This window comes from Giraffa tippelskirchi, chromosome 1 (assembly GCF_054371585.1).
Source record: "Giraffa tippelskirchi isolate mGirTip1 chromosome 1, T2T-mGirTip1v1.2.pri, whole genome shotgun sequence".
Lineage (NCBI taxonomy): Eukaryota > Metazoa > Chordata > Mammalia > Artiodactyla > Giraffidae > Giraffa > Giraffa tippelskirchi.
Window position 1 is genome coordinate 166,156,542 of NC_137275.1, and position 18,158 is coordinate 166,174,699.

Here is an 18,158-nt window from a genome sequence, read left to right on the forward strand (position 1 = left end):
TTGTTCTGATGCTTCTATTTCAGCAGCTAATTTGCAAGTGAAACAAGCCGAAAAGTCTTGCTCAGTGAAAAACATAAAACACAGACACAGAAAACACCAAAATTCAATAATGAAAACAAATTTATACTCTCTCAAGGCTTAACACTTGAGCACATATTTAATACGTTTTATTCACGAAGTTGCCCTAGTTCAATAATCAGCTTCTCAACTTCATCAAATATAAAGATTATTTTTAAAAAAGAAAAAAAACTATAAAGATTATTTTTAAAAAAGAAAAACAAACTATAAAGAATATTTTGAAGCAGATTTAAGGAGCGCTTTATTGAGAATCAACTATGTGCACAGTACTATACATCACTGGTTAACCACATTTTCACCCTAGCTAAAAGCCAGAGGCAAACTGAGATTAAAAAAAAATACTTTGACTAAATGTGTATCTTCATCATCCTCCCCGACACACTCCACCCAAACTTCCTTTCATATTCTTCAGAAGGATAAGAGTAAACTCTGTTTCTCATAGGTCATAGGTCAATCTTTGATCCACATCTCAGGAAAGTTATGAGTGAAAATTTTAAAAAGAATTTTTAAAATTGCTCCACATTTTCTTTCAATCTCATCATTCTTTAAGAGCACAGAATATGGAACCAGGCATCCTAATCTCAAATCTAAACTCCATGGCATGGGGCAAGTTATTTTATATCTCTGCATCTTGGTTTCCTCTTCCATAAAGGGGTACAATGACGTTGTTATGTGAGCAAAGGATTCAATATACATAAGTCTCACAGAACAGCCTCTGGCATATGAAGTTGAACATGTGTAACTGTTATTAACATGCCCATGTTTGCATTTTAACCTCTTTGTAGTTTGAATCTGCAAGCCTACATTTATGCATAACCTAGAGCCCAAGCCCATGTCATCCTGCCTCCAACAAAACATCTTGCTGTCCTATTCCTGATTTTCTACACTTAACCATCTATACTGTAAGTCTCAAATTGTTTTCAGTTTCCTGTGTCATTCTCTAGTTGCCATACAACTTCTCAATTCATGGTGTGAGAGGAACATTGTGGACATAAGTTTGGAGTCAGATAGATCTGTATTCAAATCTTTATCTCCTTCCCCTCTTCTTCTGACTCATTTTCTCCAGCATCTTTGGTCTAACACATCAGGCATTGCTCTGCCTCAGGACACTTGTACTTGCTGTTCTCACTGCCTGGAACATTCTTCCCCAGGTTAGCTCCATGACTTGTCTTCTCACTTCATCTTGATATCTGCCTAATAGCACCAATCAAAGAGGCTTCCCCTCTAGCTGAAATAGTAACCCCACTCATTCTTTACCTCCTGGCCTTGTTTTATTTTTCTTCATAATGCTTATACACTAGACATTTTATAATATAGTTACGTACTTTGTGTATCTTCTGTCAGCCATCACTAGAATGAACACAAGCTCCAAGAGGGATGCTTACCTAATCAGGTTGCTGTGTGGATTGGATGAGATAACATATATGAAATATAAAAACTTCATAAATATAAAAAGTGCTGAGCATACAACAAATGTCCATTTTCTCCCTTTCCTCATAATAGCAAGTAAAGAAGGTAGGCACATTGCCTCTCTTAGATCTCTACAACCACCTTCATCTCCTGACAATAGATATCCTAGAGACCGGAGAAGAATGAATGGAAACTCTTTAACTTTATGGTCATAATTTAGAATTACAGCAAATGTCAGCACATCCTAATTAGATTTTAAACATCCTTGGTTGTGAAAATATAAACATATACTTCTTATTTCCATCAGAGTAAGATTAAATAAGAATGCTTGTGAAAAGGTTTCTTTTGATTAAATGTTTTTCCAGTTAATCAACAGCTCATTTTCTTTCACCCATTGTTATTGAACATCTCCTTTCCTGATCTTCACTCAGCTTTTTGCCTTAGTACGTAGGAAGCATGAAACACAAATCTATCTTTCTCTTATGTCTGAATATAGTATTTTGGTTCAGGTTCATTATTATGGACACTAATTCCCTTTTCATATATGATATTAAAGATACAGCATATTGGCCTGATTCTATTCTGACCTCAAGAAAAACCAAGGTAATTACTTTCACAGATTAAACTTCCAGAAAAGGCTCTTATTCATCTATTTGTCACATTTTTCTAACTCACACACACATGCACATGCACACACGCACAGAACTTATTTAACAAGTATCCTATACTCAAGTTTCACTTGAAATTAAAGGTTTCTAAATCTGGTTCTGATTGACATCACAAAAATGAAATAACCAGAGTTTATGTAAAACTTGAAAGAATAAGCAAATGATTCAACATATTTTTTTTAAATAAAGGAAATAAAGTATCACAATCATGTAAATAAAATTATATTGTCCTATTCTCACCCAACAACAGTTAAGAAAAGTAGCAACAATAACAAATTATCATGTTTTTGTTTTTCCATTCAATAGTTTATTCCTAGGACTGTTTGTTTGCAGGACTGTCAATACAGTTTAATTGCTTTCATTACCCAATATTGCTCTGACTTAGTCTCACCACCCAGTACTGACCTTTAATCTATCTCCAAGAACAAATCACCTTTGTGAGGGAAAAGACATAAACCTTGTTTATGCTTTTTAAGTATTTTATCCCTAACTCATAAGTCAGCAGAGTATTGGGGAAAAAATTAATAGATGGTTGCATTTGAATTCTGTCTCTACCACTTCCCAGTTACCCTGGCTAAAGCTGACTTGATTTCTCTGAAATTCAATTTCTTCATCTGTACTTGGGGCATCCAAATTAATCCTACCTCAGAATACTGTAAAGAAGATTACATACGTGATCAGTGAAAGTGCCTGGTATTTAAAAATATCAAAATAATATGTATTTTCCTCCTTTCCTTTACCTTTTTTCTGCCCAGGATATGAAACACCTAAGTCTAGAGCATTTTCATTATGTTTTTTCATTTACTCCACACATAAGTACTGAGTTTCCACGACATGTCAGGTACAAAGCAAAATGTGGGGCTACGCTGACAAATAAAACACAATCCTTATCCTAAATGAGATCCTAAACCAAAGTGCTAAATTATACTCTAGGTCCATTGAAGGTTATGTTTGACAATCATTTTCCCCAGGAAGAAGAAATAATGCCCAGCCTTCCAAAGTCTGACAATGTGTATGATTCACAAACTATGCAGTAATATAATATCTTGTGAATTACCTCACTGCTCAAATCAATGCAGGACCACGATGTTATCATACTAAGTTGTCTGTCTCCATCGGTGGACCCAAAGGCACCAGTTATACAAGGTACCGTATAGTCACACATTTTTTCCCTTCCCTATGTGTACTTAATGGGTAATGAGACAAAAAAAGGAAGACTTAGCCATTATTTATCAATGGTTCCTTCTGCATTCATTTTTCAAAGTCTATTCATCTGGAGTATTTTACCTTCAAAAAATGAATTAAGCTCTTGTTTTAGTAACTGTTTCCACTGCATTCTATAGTTACAATCCAATAAGTTGATGCACTTTTTAAACAGTGAGCCCTTTCTGTAGCTGTAACCCAAATCATTCCCACTTTGTCCTAGACTCCAGTAATTTGAATCATTATTGTTTATCTTTCAAAGAAAACTAATTTCACTTAGTGCTAGGGTATCTAATACTTTTAAATACTTAAAACCCTGTATTTCTTACAAAATGGCGGCCAATAACTCAGAACAAAGGAAAGCAATTTAAAAGGTTTTTTTTTGTTGTTCAAAATGTGTCTTTACAAGGAGGGTCAGCTTCATGATATAAAGTCCAAACAAATGGAAATAGATCCTATTCTGAAATTGGCACCATACTGGACAATGAGTTGGTGACAAATGTCTGTCCAATTCTGCAACTTCCCATCAATAATTTCTGAAGATTTTATTTTATGACATACTTTATAAAGTCAACAGAAAGGAAATAAAATGAACAGTTTACTGACCAACATTACATTAAACCTAATCACACATAAAAATTATAATTAAAAATAACAATAATACATAGCTATAATCACAGGAAAACCGAGTCAGGAGTGATAGGAGGAGATGAATGCCTTGACTTATCTTGAGTTAAGATCGAGATCTTTTGTCTTCAACTTCGTCCTTTTGCCTTTTATAGTGATCATATTATAATATATAAAGGTATCAAATTAACGTTGTACATCTTAAATTTACACAAGTTATAGTAAAATATATTTCAATAAAAAAAAAATAGGAATACTTTTAAAATAAAGAGAGACAATTTCTCAACCTATTTGACCTTTAGCATTCTGAAGACACTATCTATTGTAATGTCCTCATTTGCTGCTAATTATTCATCCTTCTTTCTTTTCTGTTGCTGCTGCTGCTGCTGCTAAGTCGCTTCAGTCGTGTCCGACTCTGTGCGACCCCATAGACGGCAGCTCACCAGGCTCTGCCGTCCCTAGGATTCTCCAGGCAAGAATACTGGAGTGGGTTGCCATTTCCTTCTCCAGTGCATGAAAGGGAAAAATGAAAGTGAAGTCACTCAGTCATGTCCGACTCTTAGCGACCCCATGGACTGTAGCCTACCAGGCTCCTCCGTCCATGGGATTTTCCAGGCAAGAGTACTGGAGTGGGGTGCCATTGCCTTCTCCTCTTTTCTGTTAACAGTGGTTTATAACAATTATCTATTGTTACAATGATTATTGAGTAAAGGAGACTATCACTTATATGAATAATCACATATCCTCAAACAACAGGGAAAAACATCTAGAGCCATATTTAAAAAGTGGTTGCAATTAAAATTTTCAAATTAAGGGTTATTTTCATTCATTAAAAAGGAACAAAAATCAATAAAATATTTACAAACTAGTAAAAATTGTTTTTTGAGACATTTATATAGAAAATAGTTTGCCATTTGCAAAAACATGAATGGACTTGGAGGGCATTATGCTAAGTAAAATAAGTCAGACAGAAAGATAAATACTGTATGATATCGCTTATATGTGGAATCTAAAAATAAAACACTAGTGAATATAACATAAAAGAAGCAGACTCAAATCTAGGGAGCAGATTGCCAATGGTTACCAATGGAGGGGGGCAATACAGGAGTGTGGGGAAGTGGGAGGTACAAACTACTGTGTGTAAAATAGACACAAGGATGTCTTATACAGCATGGGGAATATAGCCAATGTTTTGTAATAACTATCAATGGAAATTAACCTTTAAAATTGTATAAAAACTTTTAAAGAAAATATTAATTAAGGATATCCAAAAAGTTATTTTACCTATACAACTTCAAGTCAGAAGCTCAAAAACTGAAAGATATACTACCTGTCTGTTCATGGGTCCAATCAATTGATTTTCTCAGTCATCTGATGATTCTAAGCTTTTTAACAGACTAATAATGTAATTTATACAATCTTAATATAGTTATGAATATGAGTCACAATATATCATTTCTGTACAATTGCTAAGCATATACCTAATATGTTACAGCATATCATATTATATGCCAAATTACAGTTTCATCCCTCCCACTAATCATAGATAAGTCTTCCAGAAGTCTTTTCAACATTTCCTTCTCCTGCAGCATTTGAGGCTTTATCTTGTACAGAGTGGGTGATCATTAAAATTATGTCAAAACAAAACATTCATATCCCCAAATCTACTGAATATCCAGGAGTAGGAAAGGTAATTTTCATTTCTACAGTTTTCACTATGAGTTCAACATTCAAAAAACAAAGGAGTGAAAGTTTCAGTTATGCAGGATAAATAAGCTCTGGAAACCTACTGTGCAGCATGGTGACAAAAGTCAACAATACTGTATTATATACTTAAATTTTGTTAAGGGAGTAGATTTTAAATGTTCTCGCCACAAAGACAAAAAGGTAACTATGTGAAGTGATAGATATGTTAACTAGCTTCATTGTGGTAATCATTTTACAAAGTATACTCTATCAAAATATCATCTTATATACTTTAAATATATATAATTCTGTCAGTTATAACTCAACAAAGCTGGGGGAAAAATGGGGGGGGGAGTGCAATAAATTCTTATCTATTCTGTTCCTTTGTTTTCCAGCATAACCTCATTCCGAGGAGATGAGTATGTATCATGGGTTTAAAGATACCTTAGAGAGGATCTTTCACCACCACCTTCAAAACTGTCTAGTAAAGATTTAACAATAATACCTTAATGTTTCTGACAGGCAAAGTAGTGGCCTCCAAAAGAGGTCCACACTGTCATCTCCAGAACCTGTGAATACATATGTTACTTCATATGGCAAAAGGGAATATGGTTGCTAATTATTTGACCTTAAAGCGATTGTTATGGATTACCCAAGTGAGTCCAATGTAATCATAAGGGTCCTTAAATATGGAAGGGGGAGGCAAAAGAGAGGGTCAGAGAAAGTATTGTGACAACGGAAGCGGGGGTCAATGAGAGGCAAATTTGGTGCCTTTGATGAAACAGCCAAGAGCCAGGAGCCAAGGAATGTTGGTATCTTCTAGAAGCTGGAAAAGGCAAGTAAATGGATTCTCCATTGAAACTATAGAAACGAACACAGCCCTGTTAACACCTTGATTTTGGTCTAGAGAAACCTGTATCAGACTTCTGAACTACAGAATTGTAAGATAATATAAACCCATGTTGCTTTCAGCCACTAAGTTTGTGGTAATTTTTATGGCAGCAGTAGAATTAACTCAATGCTCGTAATTTTTTAACTACTGAGAGCAAACATTTTAATACAGAAATAGTTTGACACTATGTTTTTATATCTTCTATTTCTTAACAACAATTTAATTGGCCTCCATAATAAACAGTCAAATAGTTTCTGATGGTTAACTGAACACAGTGACCCAATTAAAATCTAAGGTCTGACAGCAAACTAACAGATCAATGCCACCATGAAGCTCCTATTATTATTACTAGTTCAAAAACTAATAAAAATGGTCTCTCCCAAATATTTATCTTGACCTCATGGTATGAATTATAATTCAAAGTAATAAACAAATAGTTGATGTAGCAGTTTCTATTTATAAAATTTAAGCTAATAAATGAAAAAGGAAAGACAGAATTGTAAAATCACTATTTTACAATGTCCCAGTAAAACAACAGATCTTGGTCATGGATCAACAAACTCCAGCTAAGGAACAGATCCAGTCTGCGGCTTGTTTTTTTTCTTAGCGTGTGAGCTAAGAATGATTTTTACATTCTTAAATGGTTAAAAAAATTAAAAGAAGAATAATATTTACAACACATAAAAATTATATGAAATTCAAATTTCAGTGTTTATTTTTAAAGTTGTATGGGAACATAGCTATGTCAACTTATTTACCCAATGCCTATGGCTGCTTTGGGCTATAACAACAGAGTTGAGTAGTTGTAAGAGACCTAATGGTGCACAAAACCTAAAATGTTTACTATTTGGATTTTCCACTAAAAGTCTGTCAACACCTGCTCTAGACAATGATTATTAATGGTAGCTAATACCTAAAATGAGAGGCAACTATGAAGTATTCTTGCCAAAGAAAATCAAAACCGATCAAGGCTCCTGTTCATACAATCAAACTACCAGTTCACAGGAAATACAATGGACAGAGAAGCATGTAAGACAACACCATTGGGATGTATTCTGCAAAATATATAGGGTAGGAAACACTACAGGGCAATAAATTTCTTTGAAAAATAATTTTCAACAGGAAAAAAAGGAGATCTGGTCAGGAAAATATAGACTGAAAAAAAACAAAACATTTGTAACGTATCAATTACCATTGTATTCTGATTCAAACAAACTGTGGGTAGATAGCAGAATTATGAGATTATTAAGCAAATGTGATTCCAACTTAATATATGTGGTTATTAGGAAATTGTTCATTTGCTTAAACTTCATAATGGTTTAAAATAAGGGGTCCTTATTTTCCAGATATTTTTAGAAGAAATAATATGATACCTGGAATATGCAAGTAATCTCATGGAGAGGGAAAATAATGGGAAATAGAGGTGTACAAATAAAGTACAATTTGTCACGATTTGATCACTATTGAAGTTGGATTATGAGTAAATGTTGTTACTATACTATTCTCTCTAGTGTTATTTATGTTCAGATTTTCCTTAATAAATACATTTTAAAAAGCATTCTTTCCCAAAAGTCTTGAGGTTCATGAAGATAATAATTTTACAACCATAATTTATTTCAAAACATAAATAACCCAATGATAAAAATACCAAAAGCAAAGAGTATCCTGTATTTCAATATGGTATCAATTTCACATTTTATTTCTAAAAATGTGAATAAATTTACCTTCAGTGAAAACACAGAATAATGGACATTTCAAGGACCAGAATCAACTGTGGAAAATGATTACCTTGGAAAAGACAAGCTGACTCTATTTTCCAAAGCACTTTCAAAACCAGGAGCCCAATACAAATAATCATTAGCCTTATATTACCTCTTGACTGTAACCAACATGTTAATTTCAAAAGAATTATAGATTATAAACACTTTTCTATCAAACAAAGGCAACTTCTATTTTTGGTTAGTACTGATAGTTAGGTAACATCCACTTAAAAGTAGCTCTTGCCAGACAATGAACTAGCTACACACATCAATGCACTTTACGTTCACAATTCATCCTGGAGACAGGTATTCCCATCTTCATTTTATAATTAAGGACTGAGACACAGAAAGATAAAGCTGCAAAACCAGTTAATGACCTGAGTCAGACTGGAAATCAGGCCTGTCTGATCTGAATGTCAATACACTCTTAAAGCAGAAGGCCAGCACCATTCCCTTTCAATTCCTGGGCAAATTTTGGCTCTGTTCAGAGGTTAGCACCTGAACAATCCTGACCTTTCTCTGGTACAAAACAACTGTAGGGAAGAAGCCCTGGCCCATATATCTTCCAAAGAGCAAGGTCAGTTCCTGAATTTGTATTCTGCTTTTATAGGTAAAGAATCAGAGAAACAGTGCATAGATTTTCACTGAATATTGTTTGTAATAGCCAAAAAAAAGGAAATAAACTAAATTTTTGCCAGTAAAAAATGACTATATTACCTACAGTACAAAAGACTGAAATAATATGCAACATCTGCATGTAACTCCTTGATACAAAAAATACAATGTTGAGAGAAAAAAGCAAATTGCAAAAGAATATATACTACACATTCAGGTAAAAAATTTTAAATATACAGAACCTTTCTTTATACACAGTTATGAATACATAAATATGTAGCAGAGATTTTTCTAAAATAAATCTATATGAGAAGAATGAACTTCAAGTTCAAAATAATTCTTACCTTTGGGAAAGAAATCATGAGAATGGTAGGGGTATATTTTATCTATGTCTGTAACAGTTAAAAAACAAAACAGATGAGCAACAAGGATCTATTGTACAGCACGACAAAATATAGCTGTTGCTTTAGAATAACTTTAAATGGAGTATAATCTATATAAATATTGAATGTGTTCTATCTTGTACACCTGAAACTAATATAATACTGTAAAAATTAACTATATTTCAGTTAAAACAAAGCACTTACTAGCCACAAAAGAGTAAAATTCTGGGTTTTAATTTTTTTTCATGGAACATGGAGCTTTCTTATTATGTGCACTAGGTGAATAGAAAAGCAATGAGATTTTTTTATAAAAAAGATATAAAGAAAACATGGCAAATTGTTAACCTTGGTTTAATGTGTATTAAATATATATATTATATACATATATATTAAATGTGTGTATATATGTGCATGATTTTTGTAATATTTTCTATTTTTGCATATTTGGGACAATTTCAATTTTAAATAAAAATAAATACAATCATTACTCTTTCTTTATTAAAAAAAAAAAGGAACATGAGTGAATCTTAAACAATGGGAAAGAAGAAGGAATCCTCCTAATAGAACTAGGGAGAAGAGAGGCATAGAAATATAATTCACCTAAAGCCACACAGGTAATAACTGACAGAGGCCAGGGTTACAATCTAGATCTATCTGCTTCCAAAGCCACCATACTGTTCTCTAAAATCCATTCAGATTGTCCACAGAACTTTCCAAGTAGAGATGAACTGCATTCAAATTGAGCGTGTTGGGAACACTTAGCCAAAAGAGTTGTCCTTCCTAATTTCACCATGATAAAGCTCATTCCCAAGGAAGACCTAGAAAAATCAACAAAATGTAGCTAATTATTACTATGAATGTGTTCCGTTTTGTGTGACTATTTTATGGTTGAAGTTTTGATATTCTACAGAGGTATTTTAAGTAAATATGCAACCCCACAACACTGTATGCAGGGACTAGTAACTTGTCATGTCAACTCAACTTAAGATAACCATCCCAGGTGGAAACTGAAGCAACGATTCCCACCTTGTTGAGATCTAAGGAATTTCCCACATCTCTTGAGGTATTTGGTGAGATCAAAGTATTGAGGTATTAATATTTTGTTGTTCAGTCGCTCAGCCATGTCCGACTATTTGCAACCCCATGGACTGCAGCATACCAGCTTGCCAGGCTTCCTTGTCCTTCACCATTAATATTTAGAAATGTCAAAAATAAAAGGTAACATTTTAGCAATCTATGAATTATTAAATAAACAATAGTTTCCCAAAACTATATACATTTGCATGATAATTTTGAATTATCCATTAACTTAAGAGACTAAATATGTACTAAGTGAAACCTGAAAAAGAATCAACAGTCGGATCTAGGTTCCACTAGTCAGGTCCCTAAGATGAAAAGGGGAGAGCCAGGATTAATCCTGAGGGAAAATAGATCTTCAACCCTCCCATTAAAATATCCCAACTCCTCCAAATCCATGGACCAGTTTCATTTCTACTCTATCTTCCTACTTATTTAAACCCTCTTTCTCTAACAGGTTCTTCACCCAGCAAATCAAGTACTAAAATTTCTCCCATCTTGGAAAAAAAAAAGAAAGAAAAATTGCCTATATTTCTCTTTTCTTTCATAGCTAAGAACCTAAAGTCTACCTCACATTAATTTAAAAGTACCATTTTATTCCTAATTGGCCAATTTATTCATTGAACAAATATTTAAGTGCGAACTATACACCAGGCACTGTTCAAGGCATCTGGATAAATCAATAAACAAAACAAAGGTCCCCACCTTTGCTCACAGTCCAGCTGAAGGCAGGCAATAGATAATAAACTTTGTGATGTGCTTAGAAGTGCGCCTGGCACATACTGAGTACCACATACATGCTTGGCCTTGTTGTTGTCATCATGGTTACTTCTCTGTCTCATCTGTGATGCCTTCCATTGACTGCATTCAGGCATCAACTCTTAAGAGTCTGTGAAAATGACTAAGAAAGGATTTACTGCTTTCTCTTCAAACTGCCAAATCTAAGCAACTCTTTTTCTTCCTAATATTTTGAGAATCAGGCACCAAGTCTAGGAAGCTTCTTAGCTAAATTTTCCATCATCATTCATTAAGAGGTACTGACTACTTGAGTCTTTGCTCCAGTTGTATTCTGACCATGAAGCTAGACTGTATATAACCCTGTCTTGTTGCTTTGCATATCTCTGTCTTGTGTTGAACCATTAGGTCTATTGAGGAAGTTTCCCAATACCTACCACAGTGCCTTATACTTCCTAAGTACTCAATGAATGTTAGAGGAATAAAAGTTTCTTTAAACATTGTTCATTATAAGCCTTTCATGTTTGCTCTACCAGCGCCATACCCTGTTTTGTCTTTGCCAATGAAAGAAACAAAAAGTAAAGTCAATGTACAGACCAGCACAGCTGGTCAGAACAAATGAATATGTTTTGCTGCTATTTATAAATGATTTTTAATGATTTAATTCTTTTTCAAGATCTCAATAAATAATAGCAGAAGAAACTGTTATAATATACTTGGGAATAACTGAAAACATGTTTAAAACCATCTCTCTACAAGGATATTTTTCCTCTGCAGAGCTTAAAATATTTTAATTACTCACTTGGCACCTAATACTATGACCCTCAAATTAAAGATGAAACTAAATTAAATTTTAATTCACTGTGATTGATTAGAAAAAGCTGGTTAGTTGTTATATTACTTACTAAAAAAAGAATCCAGAAATGCTTAAACAAAATAGATGGTTATCAGAAAATGGCTTTTTTCCCATTAAAAAATCACAACAAGAAAATATAGCCATATTCCTAAGTGATGCAATATTGTCCCTTTAAAAAAAATTACAAGGAGTAAAAGGCAGTAGACAAAAATCAACTTGTCAAGAAATGGTTTATCCAGTAATGGACTAGCACTACAGGGGATCTGTTCTGCTTTCACCAGAGAGCCCTTTGTGTAACAAGAATAAACTATTAAGGGTTTAATGACACCACAGTACCATATTAGACTCTGAAAAAGGAAGCGAGGAATCTTTTCCCCAAGTTGCTGTTGTTTCTCATAGCCACCATGGGATCTACCGTCCACACAATCCTCAAATGGGCAATTGGTTGGGAAATGAGTTTTTCTGACTTTAGCTCTGTCTTTGACTCAGCTTTTTCTTGTTTATTTTAAGATCTTGAAGAACCCAGCTTTTGGCAGGAACAATTGGAAGTCATTTGCCCCAAAAGGGACAAGTCAGCCTCAGAAACAGAATCAAGTTTGTTTATGGAATACCCACTGCACACACAGCATCATCTCAAACAGCTATGGGAAGAGGGTATTTGGCATCAGCTGAACCAGACTTGTCTACTTTGCAGGACTGCTGTTTCTATAGACTCACTGCTGCTTCCATACACCCTTAGTTGCCCTCTTGTCTGCACAAAGTGTGATGTTCTGTGGTAGGCACCTGCTGATGAGGGTAATTATAGCATTAGTGGAAGGAAGCATGACATCTAAGGTTGAAAAACAACTCTAATTACAACTCCATCATTTGACTCCCTCAGAACTGTTGTTTCTTTTCCTTTTGCACAGAGGTTACTCAGAGATTAAATTAAATCTGATTCTATTTGAAAACAAGCCATTATACAGTTGTGTAAATGGGCGAGAGGAGGAAATCGCCTTTCAAAATTAAAAATACTATATGCATAGGTGAACATCTGGTATTTGTAACACTAGATGGCACTTGCTGACTCAACTTTCAAGAGATTTCTATGTATTTCTGTGTGGATGGAATTAAAAGAAATAGTAGAAAGAACAAGGAGAAATGTGAAATCCAGATCCTATAGAATGGAGACAAAGAAGTTTTAAATTACTTTTATACTAATTAACCAATTTAACAGAAAGTGAAAATGACAATCATGTCTGACTCTTTGCAAGCCCATGGATTGTAGCTCCTCTGTTCATGGAATTCTTCAGGCAAGAATACTAGAGTGGGTTGCCACTTCCTTCTCCAGGGGATCTTCCCAACCCAGGGATCAAATCCAGGTCTCCTGCATTGCAGGCAAATTCTTTACCATCTGAGCCAACAGGGAAGCCCAATTTAACAGAGACATTATATAAAACATTAAGATCCAAAAACTTAATTTTATATCCAAAATTCAAACACATAATTTCCATATTAATTTAACTGTAAAGCTGATATAAAATTCCTTTAAATTCACACACAAAAAAAACAGTATTTTTAAATTTAAAAATAATCTATGATGCACTTCAGAGAGGAACAAATTCCAAGGAATGAATATGATTAAATCGTACTTCACCCTATCAGAATTTTACAATTTGGGGTGAATTTGAGTATTGCAGATTACTGGATTTAAGCTTGAATTGTCAACCATGAAGTCTAAAAATAAGGAAAGAGGAGCTTCTTGAATTAGAAAACTGAAAAAAAAAACAAAAAACCTTTTCAAATCAGCAAGGATTGATTTGTCAGACACAACCAGGACTGTGGCCTAGAAATTTCAAACATGCCTTTTAATGCCACTGTTAGGACTCAGAACAGCTGCCTGTCCCTCCAGCTGTTGCACAGGCCAGTGCTGCTTCTGCAGGACAGAAGCAGACTCCAGAGAGCTGGAGCAGGGATGGCACACACAGTCCTAACATGGGCCTGCCACACTCCACAAAGACCATCAAGAGACCGTTTTCTGAATACCAAAGGGATTGCCAGAAATGTGACTTTTTGATTTCTAATAGTGGCATTAAGTCATGGGATCAGTCCAACCTCTAAGATATTTCTAAGAAAACTCCAATATATTCAGTGATAAGTAACTGGGAAATCTAATTACCCAGGTTGATTCAAACACACCTCCTCTATACTTCACACACAAAATCACCATGACTCAGATCACAGAAGAAAAGTACTCCTGGATAACCAAGAATAAGGCAGATCTCTTCTTGCTGAAGAAAATCTCCCCCATTATCCATGATGTAGCTCTGCTTTGTTGTTAGTGAAAATGAAAAATAATGTAATCATTTCCACTGGGACAGAGTCATAGGCTGTATCATTCCCTGGGAATAACTTCAACTGGAAGTGATTTCAAGACTCTAACTAAAGCAGAGAGTAACAAAGGCCACATTACTAAAACTCTATAATCATTTTCTATTCTTAAAAGAAAGAAGACAGAAAGATGTAGGAAAGCTTTCATGTTTTATTATTAACTAAAAATTTGTCAACTTTATCTATTTTGTCTTCAAAGGAAAGAGTAAAATCCTTATGTGATGTTTATCAGGATGGATGCCACAATATTTCTGAGTACAACACATAGTGAATAAGATCCAAAGCCACATCACAGAATTTTCTTATTTAATCATAAGAATAAAGAAAAAGCAGTATTAATCATATTAATTGCTTTAATCTCTTCCTAACCTCTATAATTTAAGCTATTTTTACATGAAATTCAGTGAAAGTTGAAAATCGCACCACTTCACTTTAAGAGGGAGAAAAAAAATCTTATTTAAAGATTAAAAACTTTTATAAGCATATATGTTGCAAACATTATTATTGTTTCCTTCCTGTTTGCAAAAATAAGTTGAATGTCTTACTTACAAATGAAGTAAAAAGTCTTTTTTTGTTGTTGTTGTTATTAATTAATGGAATCAAACCTTGGTTAAAAACCGTCAACCCAGCTCCAAGATTTATAAAGCCTCATTATATTTGTTTTTAAAATTCTGATAATTAAAGTCATGGCTAGATGCACTTAGATCTTTTGAAAATCAATACCAAACTTGCCATGATATGTGAGAATAAGTACAGGCTTTTGCCCTAATTTGTAACTGAATTACTAATGTTTCAATTAACAAGTACTACAGAGACATACAGCACCATCATCACCCTTAGTAAACAGGAGAACATGGTTACTTTTCCAGATGTCTTCTTGTTGTCATGGTATCTATTATGTCCTCTTTCTCTCACATTTTTATTTTAGCTAACAGACTCACAAGCTATTTACTCTAATTTATAGTTTTATGAAGATTTTGCATGTTCCTAATATAGACTCTGCACACACCTGTTGAACAGAATCAAAGAATCAGCACAAGAAGTTACTTAGATTGATAGTTAGACTTTCTATTAAAAGGGGAATAAAGTTAATTCTTAGTTCACATAATTGATAGAAACCAGAAGTCATGAATTTTATATGTTCTACATAATGTATTTCAGAAAAATCCTATTTTCAGAATATTTTCCTTTTTAAAATATCTTCAAGTCTACATTTCTAGAAAAACAGTATTTCAATGGTTGAAATTAATTGCACTTTAAGTGTTCTATATCCATTTTAAATTAAAAACTTACCCTAACGTATAATATTTCAAATATTTAATAACATTTTCTGCTAGTAGTTTTGAGAAGAAGCAAACAATAAACACAAATACCAAATACTGTATGCATTTATATTTTACTCAATTGAAGGAGTATTTTAGACAGCCTGCTTTTTGGGGATTAATTTTTGTCCTGAAATGATGACCGTTCAAAAACAGAAGAGGCTAATATTATCCATGCTAAACAATGCTTATGTACAGTCCTTTTTTAAAAAATGAATTCAATTTCTCTTCACTATACAATCTCTGCTGTCAGCTCCTCTGGATGTAAAACATAAGTACACACACACTGATGTTCTCAGTGATGTCTTAGAAGTTAAAGTGGTGCGCCCTTCTTCCCTAGGAGCAACAGGAGGGCTCTGCACTCTCTTCTAGAACAGAGTTCTCTCCCTTTAGGCTGAATGAAAACAATATTTAAAATACTAAAAACGCAAACACAGCTGTTTTTTTTATCAACTGTACTTCTCTACACACATATGACGACTGTATTAATTTCACCTGAGTGCTTTTATTGCACTAATTAGACACTGAAGAGAGGCTGACACATGGTAAAACTGTTTTCTGAACGTTGTATATGTTAACAGTAGGATTATAAGCACCTGGGATATTCTTGCTATTCTCTGCATGCAAATGACTCTACAAACAATTAAATACATCCATTAACATAGTGGGGGGTGTGGGATGGAAAAGAGCAAGTGTTAAGAGTAAAAATATGACATGTCCTTCCTATTCCTCTCTCATTCGGCGGATGCCTAGTACCTTTGAATACTCTGCACAGGCAGATACCTCGGGACGTCTGCGAGTAACAATACACTCGACAACATCACCCACGCTCTGTTAATTGCAAAACTCTCATGATCTGACAATGAGCCCTAGCCTCTCGAACATGTTTTCATGTTTGCAGAGACACCAGAGACGTCAGGAGACCCTCCCCGAGCAGAGGAAAGGAAAGTCGTTCCTTCTTGCCCCTCCTCACAGCCCCCAATACTTGCATTAGAAGCAGCTCCACAAGTTCCCTGGCTTGAGCCTCTAAGGAGGCAAGTTCAGCACCATGGAAAGGGCTCGAGACGCGTCAAGCAGTGGAAGACACCAGGGGCTCTCCCCCAGCCACTCACCGGCGTCTGCTGCGACGGGAGTCCCGAGCGCTTGGTGGATCCCTGCTTGGAACTTAACCTTTTCCACGACTCTGCAAACCTGCCCCGGCTGGCGCTCCGGCTGCGCCTGCGGCTCTCCGCGCTGTCCTCGCGGTCCGAGCAGCCCCGCTCCATTTCGGTCGCATCTCTCCACTTCTTCCCCATGCTAAGTTCGCCTTGCTCCGCCGGGCAACACCCCAGCGCCGAGAGCTCTCGCAGGCTCCTCTCGCCACTCGGTCTCACTCCCGCCTGCGCGTAGATCACTGTTGGCGCCGCCTTTGCCTCCGCCGGCTCCTGCCACAGCCCTGCGCTCGTTTACCGCCGCCGCCGCCACCAGGCTGCGCTTGCGCCCGCGATTGGCCAAACCATGGGACTGCGAGCGCCACCTGCGCCAGAGACAGCTTCCTTTTGCGCCCCAAAATTGCTCTTCACCCGCAGCCGCCGCCTTCCCTGGGGGGAGGAAGGAGACGCACGGCCCACCCCTGGGGCTACTGATATTGGAGGGTAGCTGTTTCCAGCAACCCCACTCCGCCTAGTCCCCTAGGCCTGGAGATCAACCTCACCCCACCCCGAGCTGCAGGTACAAGCCTAGGTTACCCACACTGGGTGGATGGAGGCTCCAGTTGGCTTGGAGAAAGACTGGAAGCGTAAAATTTTGTCCTCCTTTCTTTTCCCTTTCTTCCTTTTCTCCTCTTTGCAGCGTGTCTCCCAAACATCCTTGGGAAAAGTAGGGCTTCATCTCCTTGTCAGACTCCAGGCAAATTTCTTCTCACACTTGGTCAAACTAACCCACTTGTTCCCAAACTTGGCTGCACACTGGAGTTACCTAAGGAAAAAAAAATTAACTCTGGTATTCCTCAGAGTCTAATTTAATTGCCCTGACTGTGGCCTGGGAATCAGGATAGTTAAAATTTCCCTGGGTGATTCTTGCTGTTTTAACTGCAATTAAAAGTCTTCAAGGACAGGGCAGAAGAGGATCTTTGGGGAGGAAAGGGAGGTGATACTTCTTAAATCAACTCACTTTTCTCTCCAGGTTGGAATGCATATTTCAATTTACGCTTTCACTCCTGGGGCAAGGGTGGCACAGTCATTAAGTAGTGAAGATGATATGTGAGCTCCTGTTTGTGGTATATATTCTTTTGACACCTCCACCTCAGCCTCCATTCATGTGTTGCCTTCTGCTCATTAGAAGGAAAGCCCACAGTCTCTCATCAGCTTTGTGTCACTTATTTTACCAGACTGAGCTGTCCTCCTATTCAGAAATGTCCTTGATCAGATGAGAGAAGGCCGTTGGGGGCATTGCAAATTTACCAAAGCTGAAACAATGACCTTGCTCATTATTAAAG

General features: G+C 35.8%; 1 protein-coding gene across 4 annotated transcripts in view; it reads right to left on the reverse strand.

The window, feature by feature from the left end:
- Positions 1–16,977, reverse strand: part of TRPM3 (transient receptor potential cation channel subfamily M member 3) — an 885,588-nt gene extending 868,611 nt beyond the window's left edge. For all 4 annotated transcript variants that reach the window (XM_081505019.1, XM_081504982.1, XM_081505000.1 and 1 more), the window contains exon 1: positions 16,795–16,977. In XM_081505019.1, coding sequence (XP_081361145.1) covers positions 16,795–16,977 — 183 coding nt within the window. The remainder of the gene's footprint in view (positions 1–16,794) is intronic.
- Positions 16,978–18,158: the final 1,181 nt, after the last annotated feature.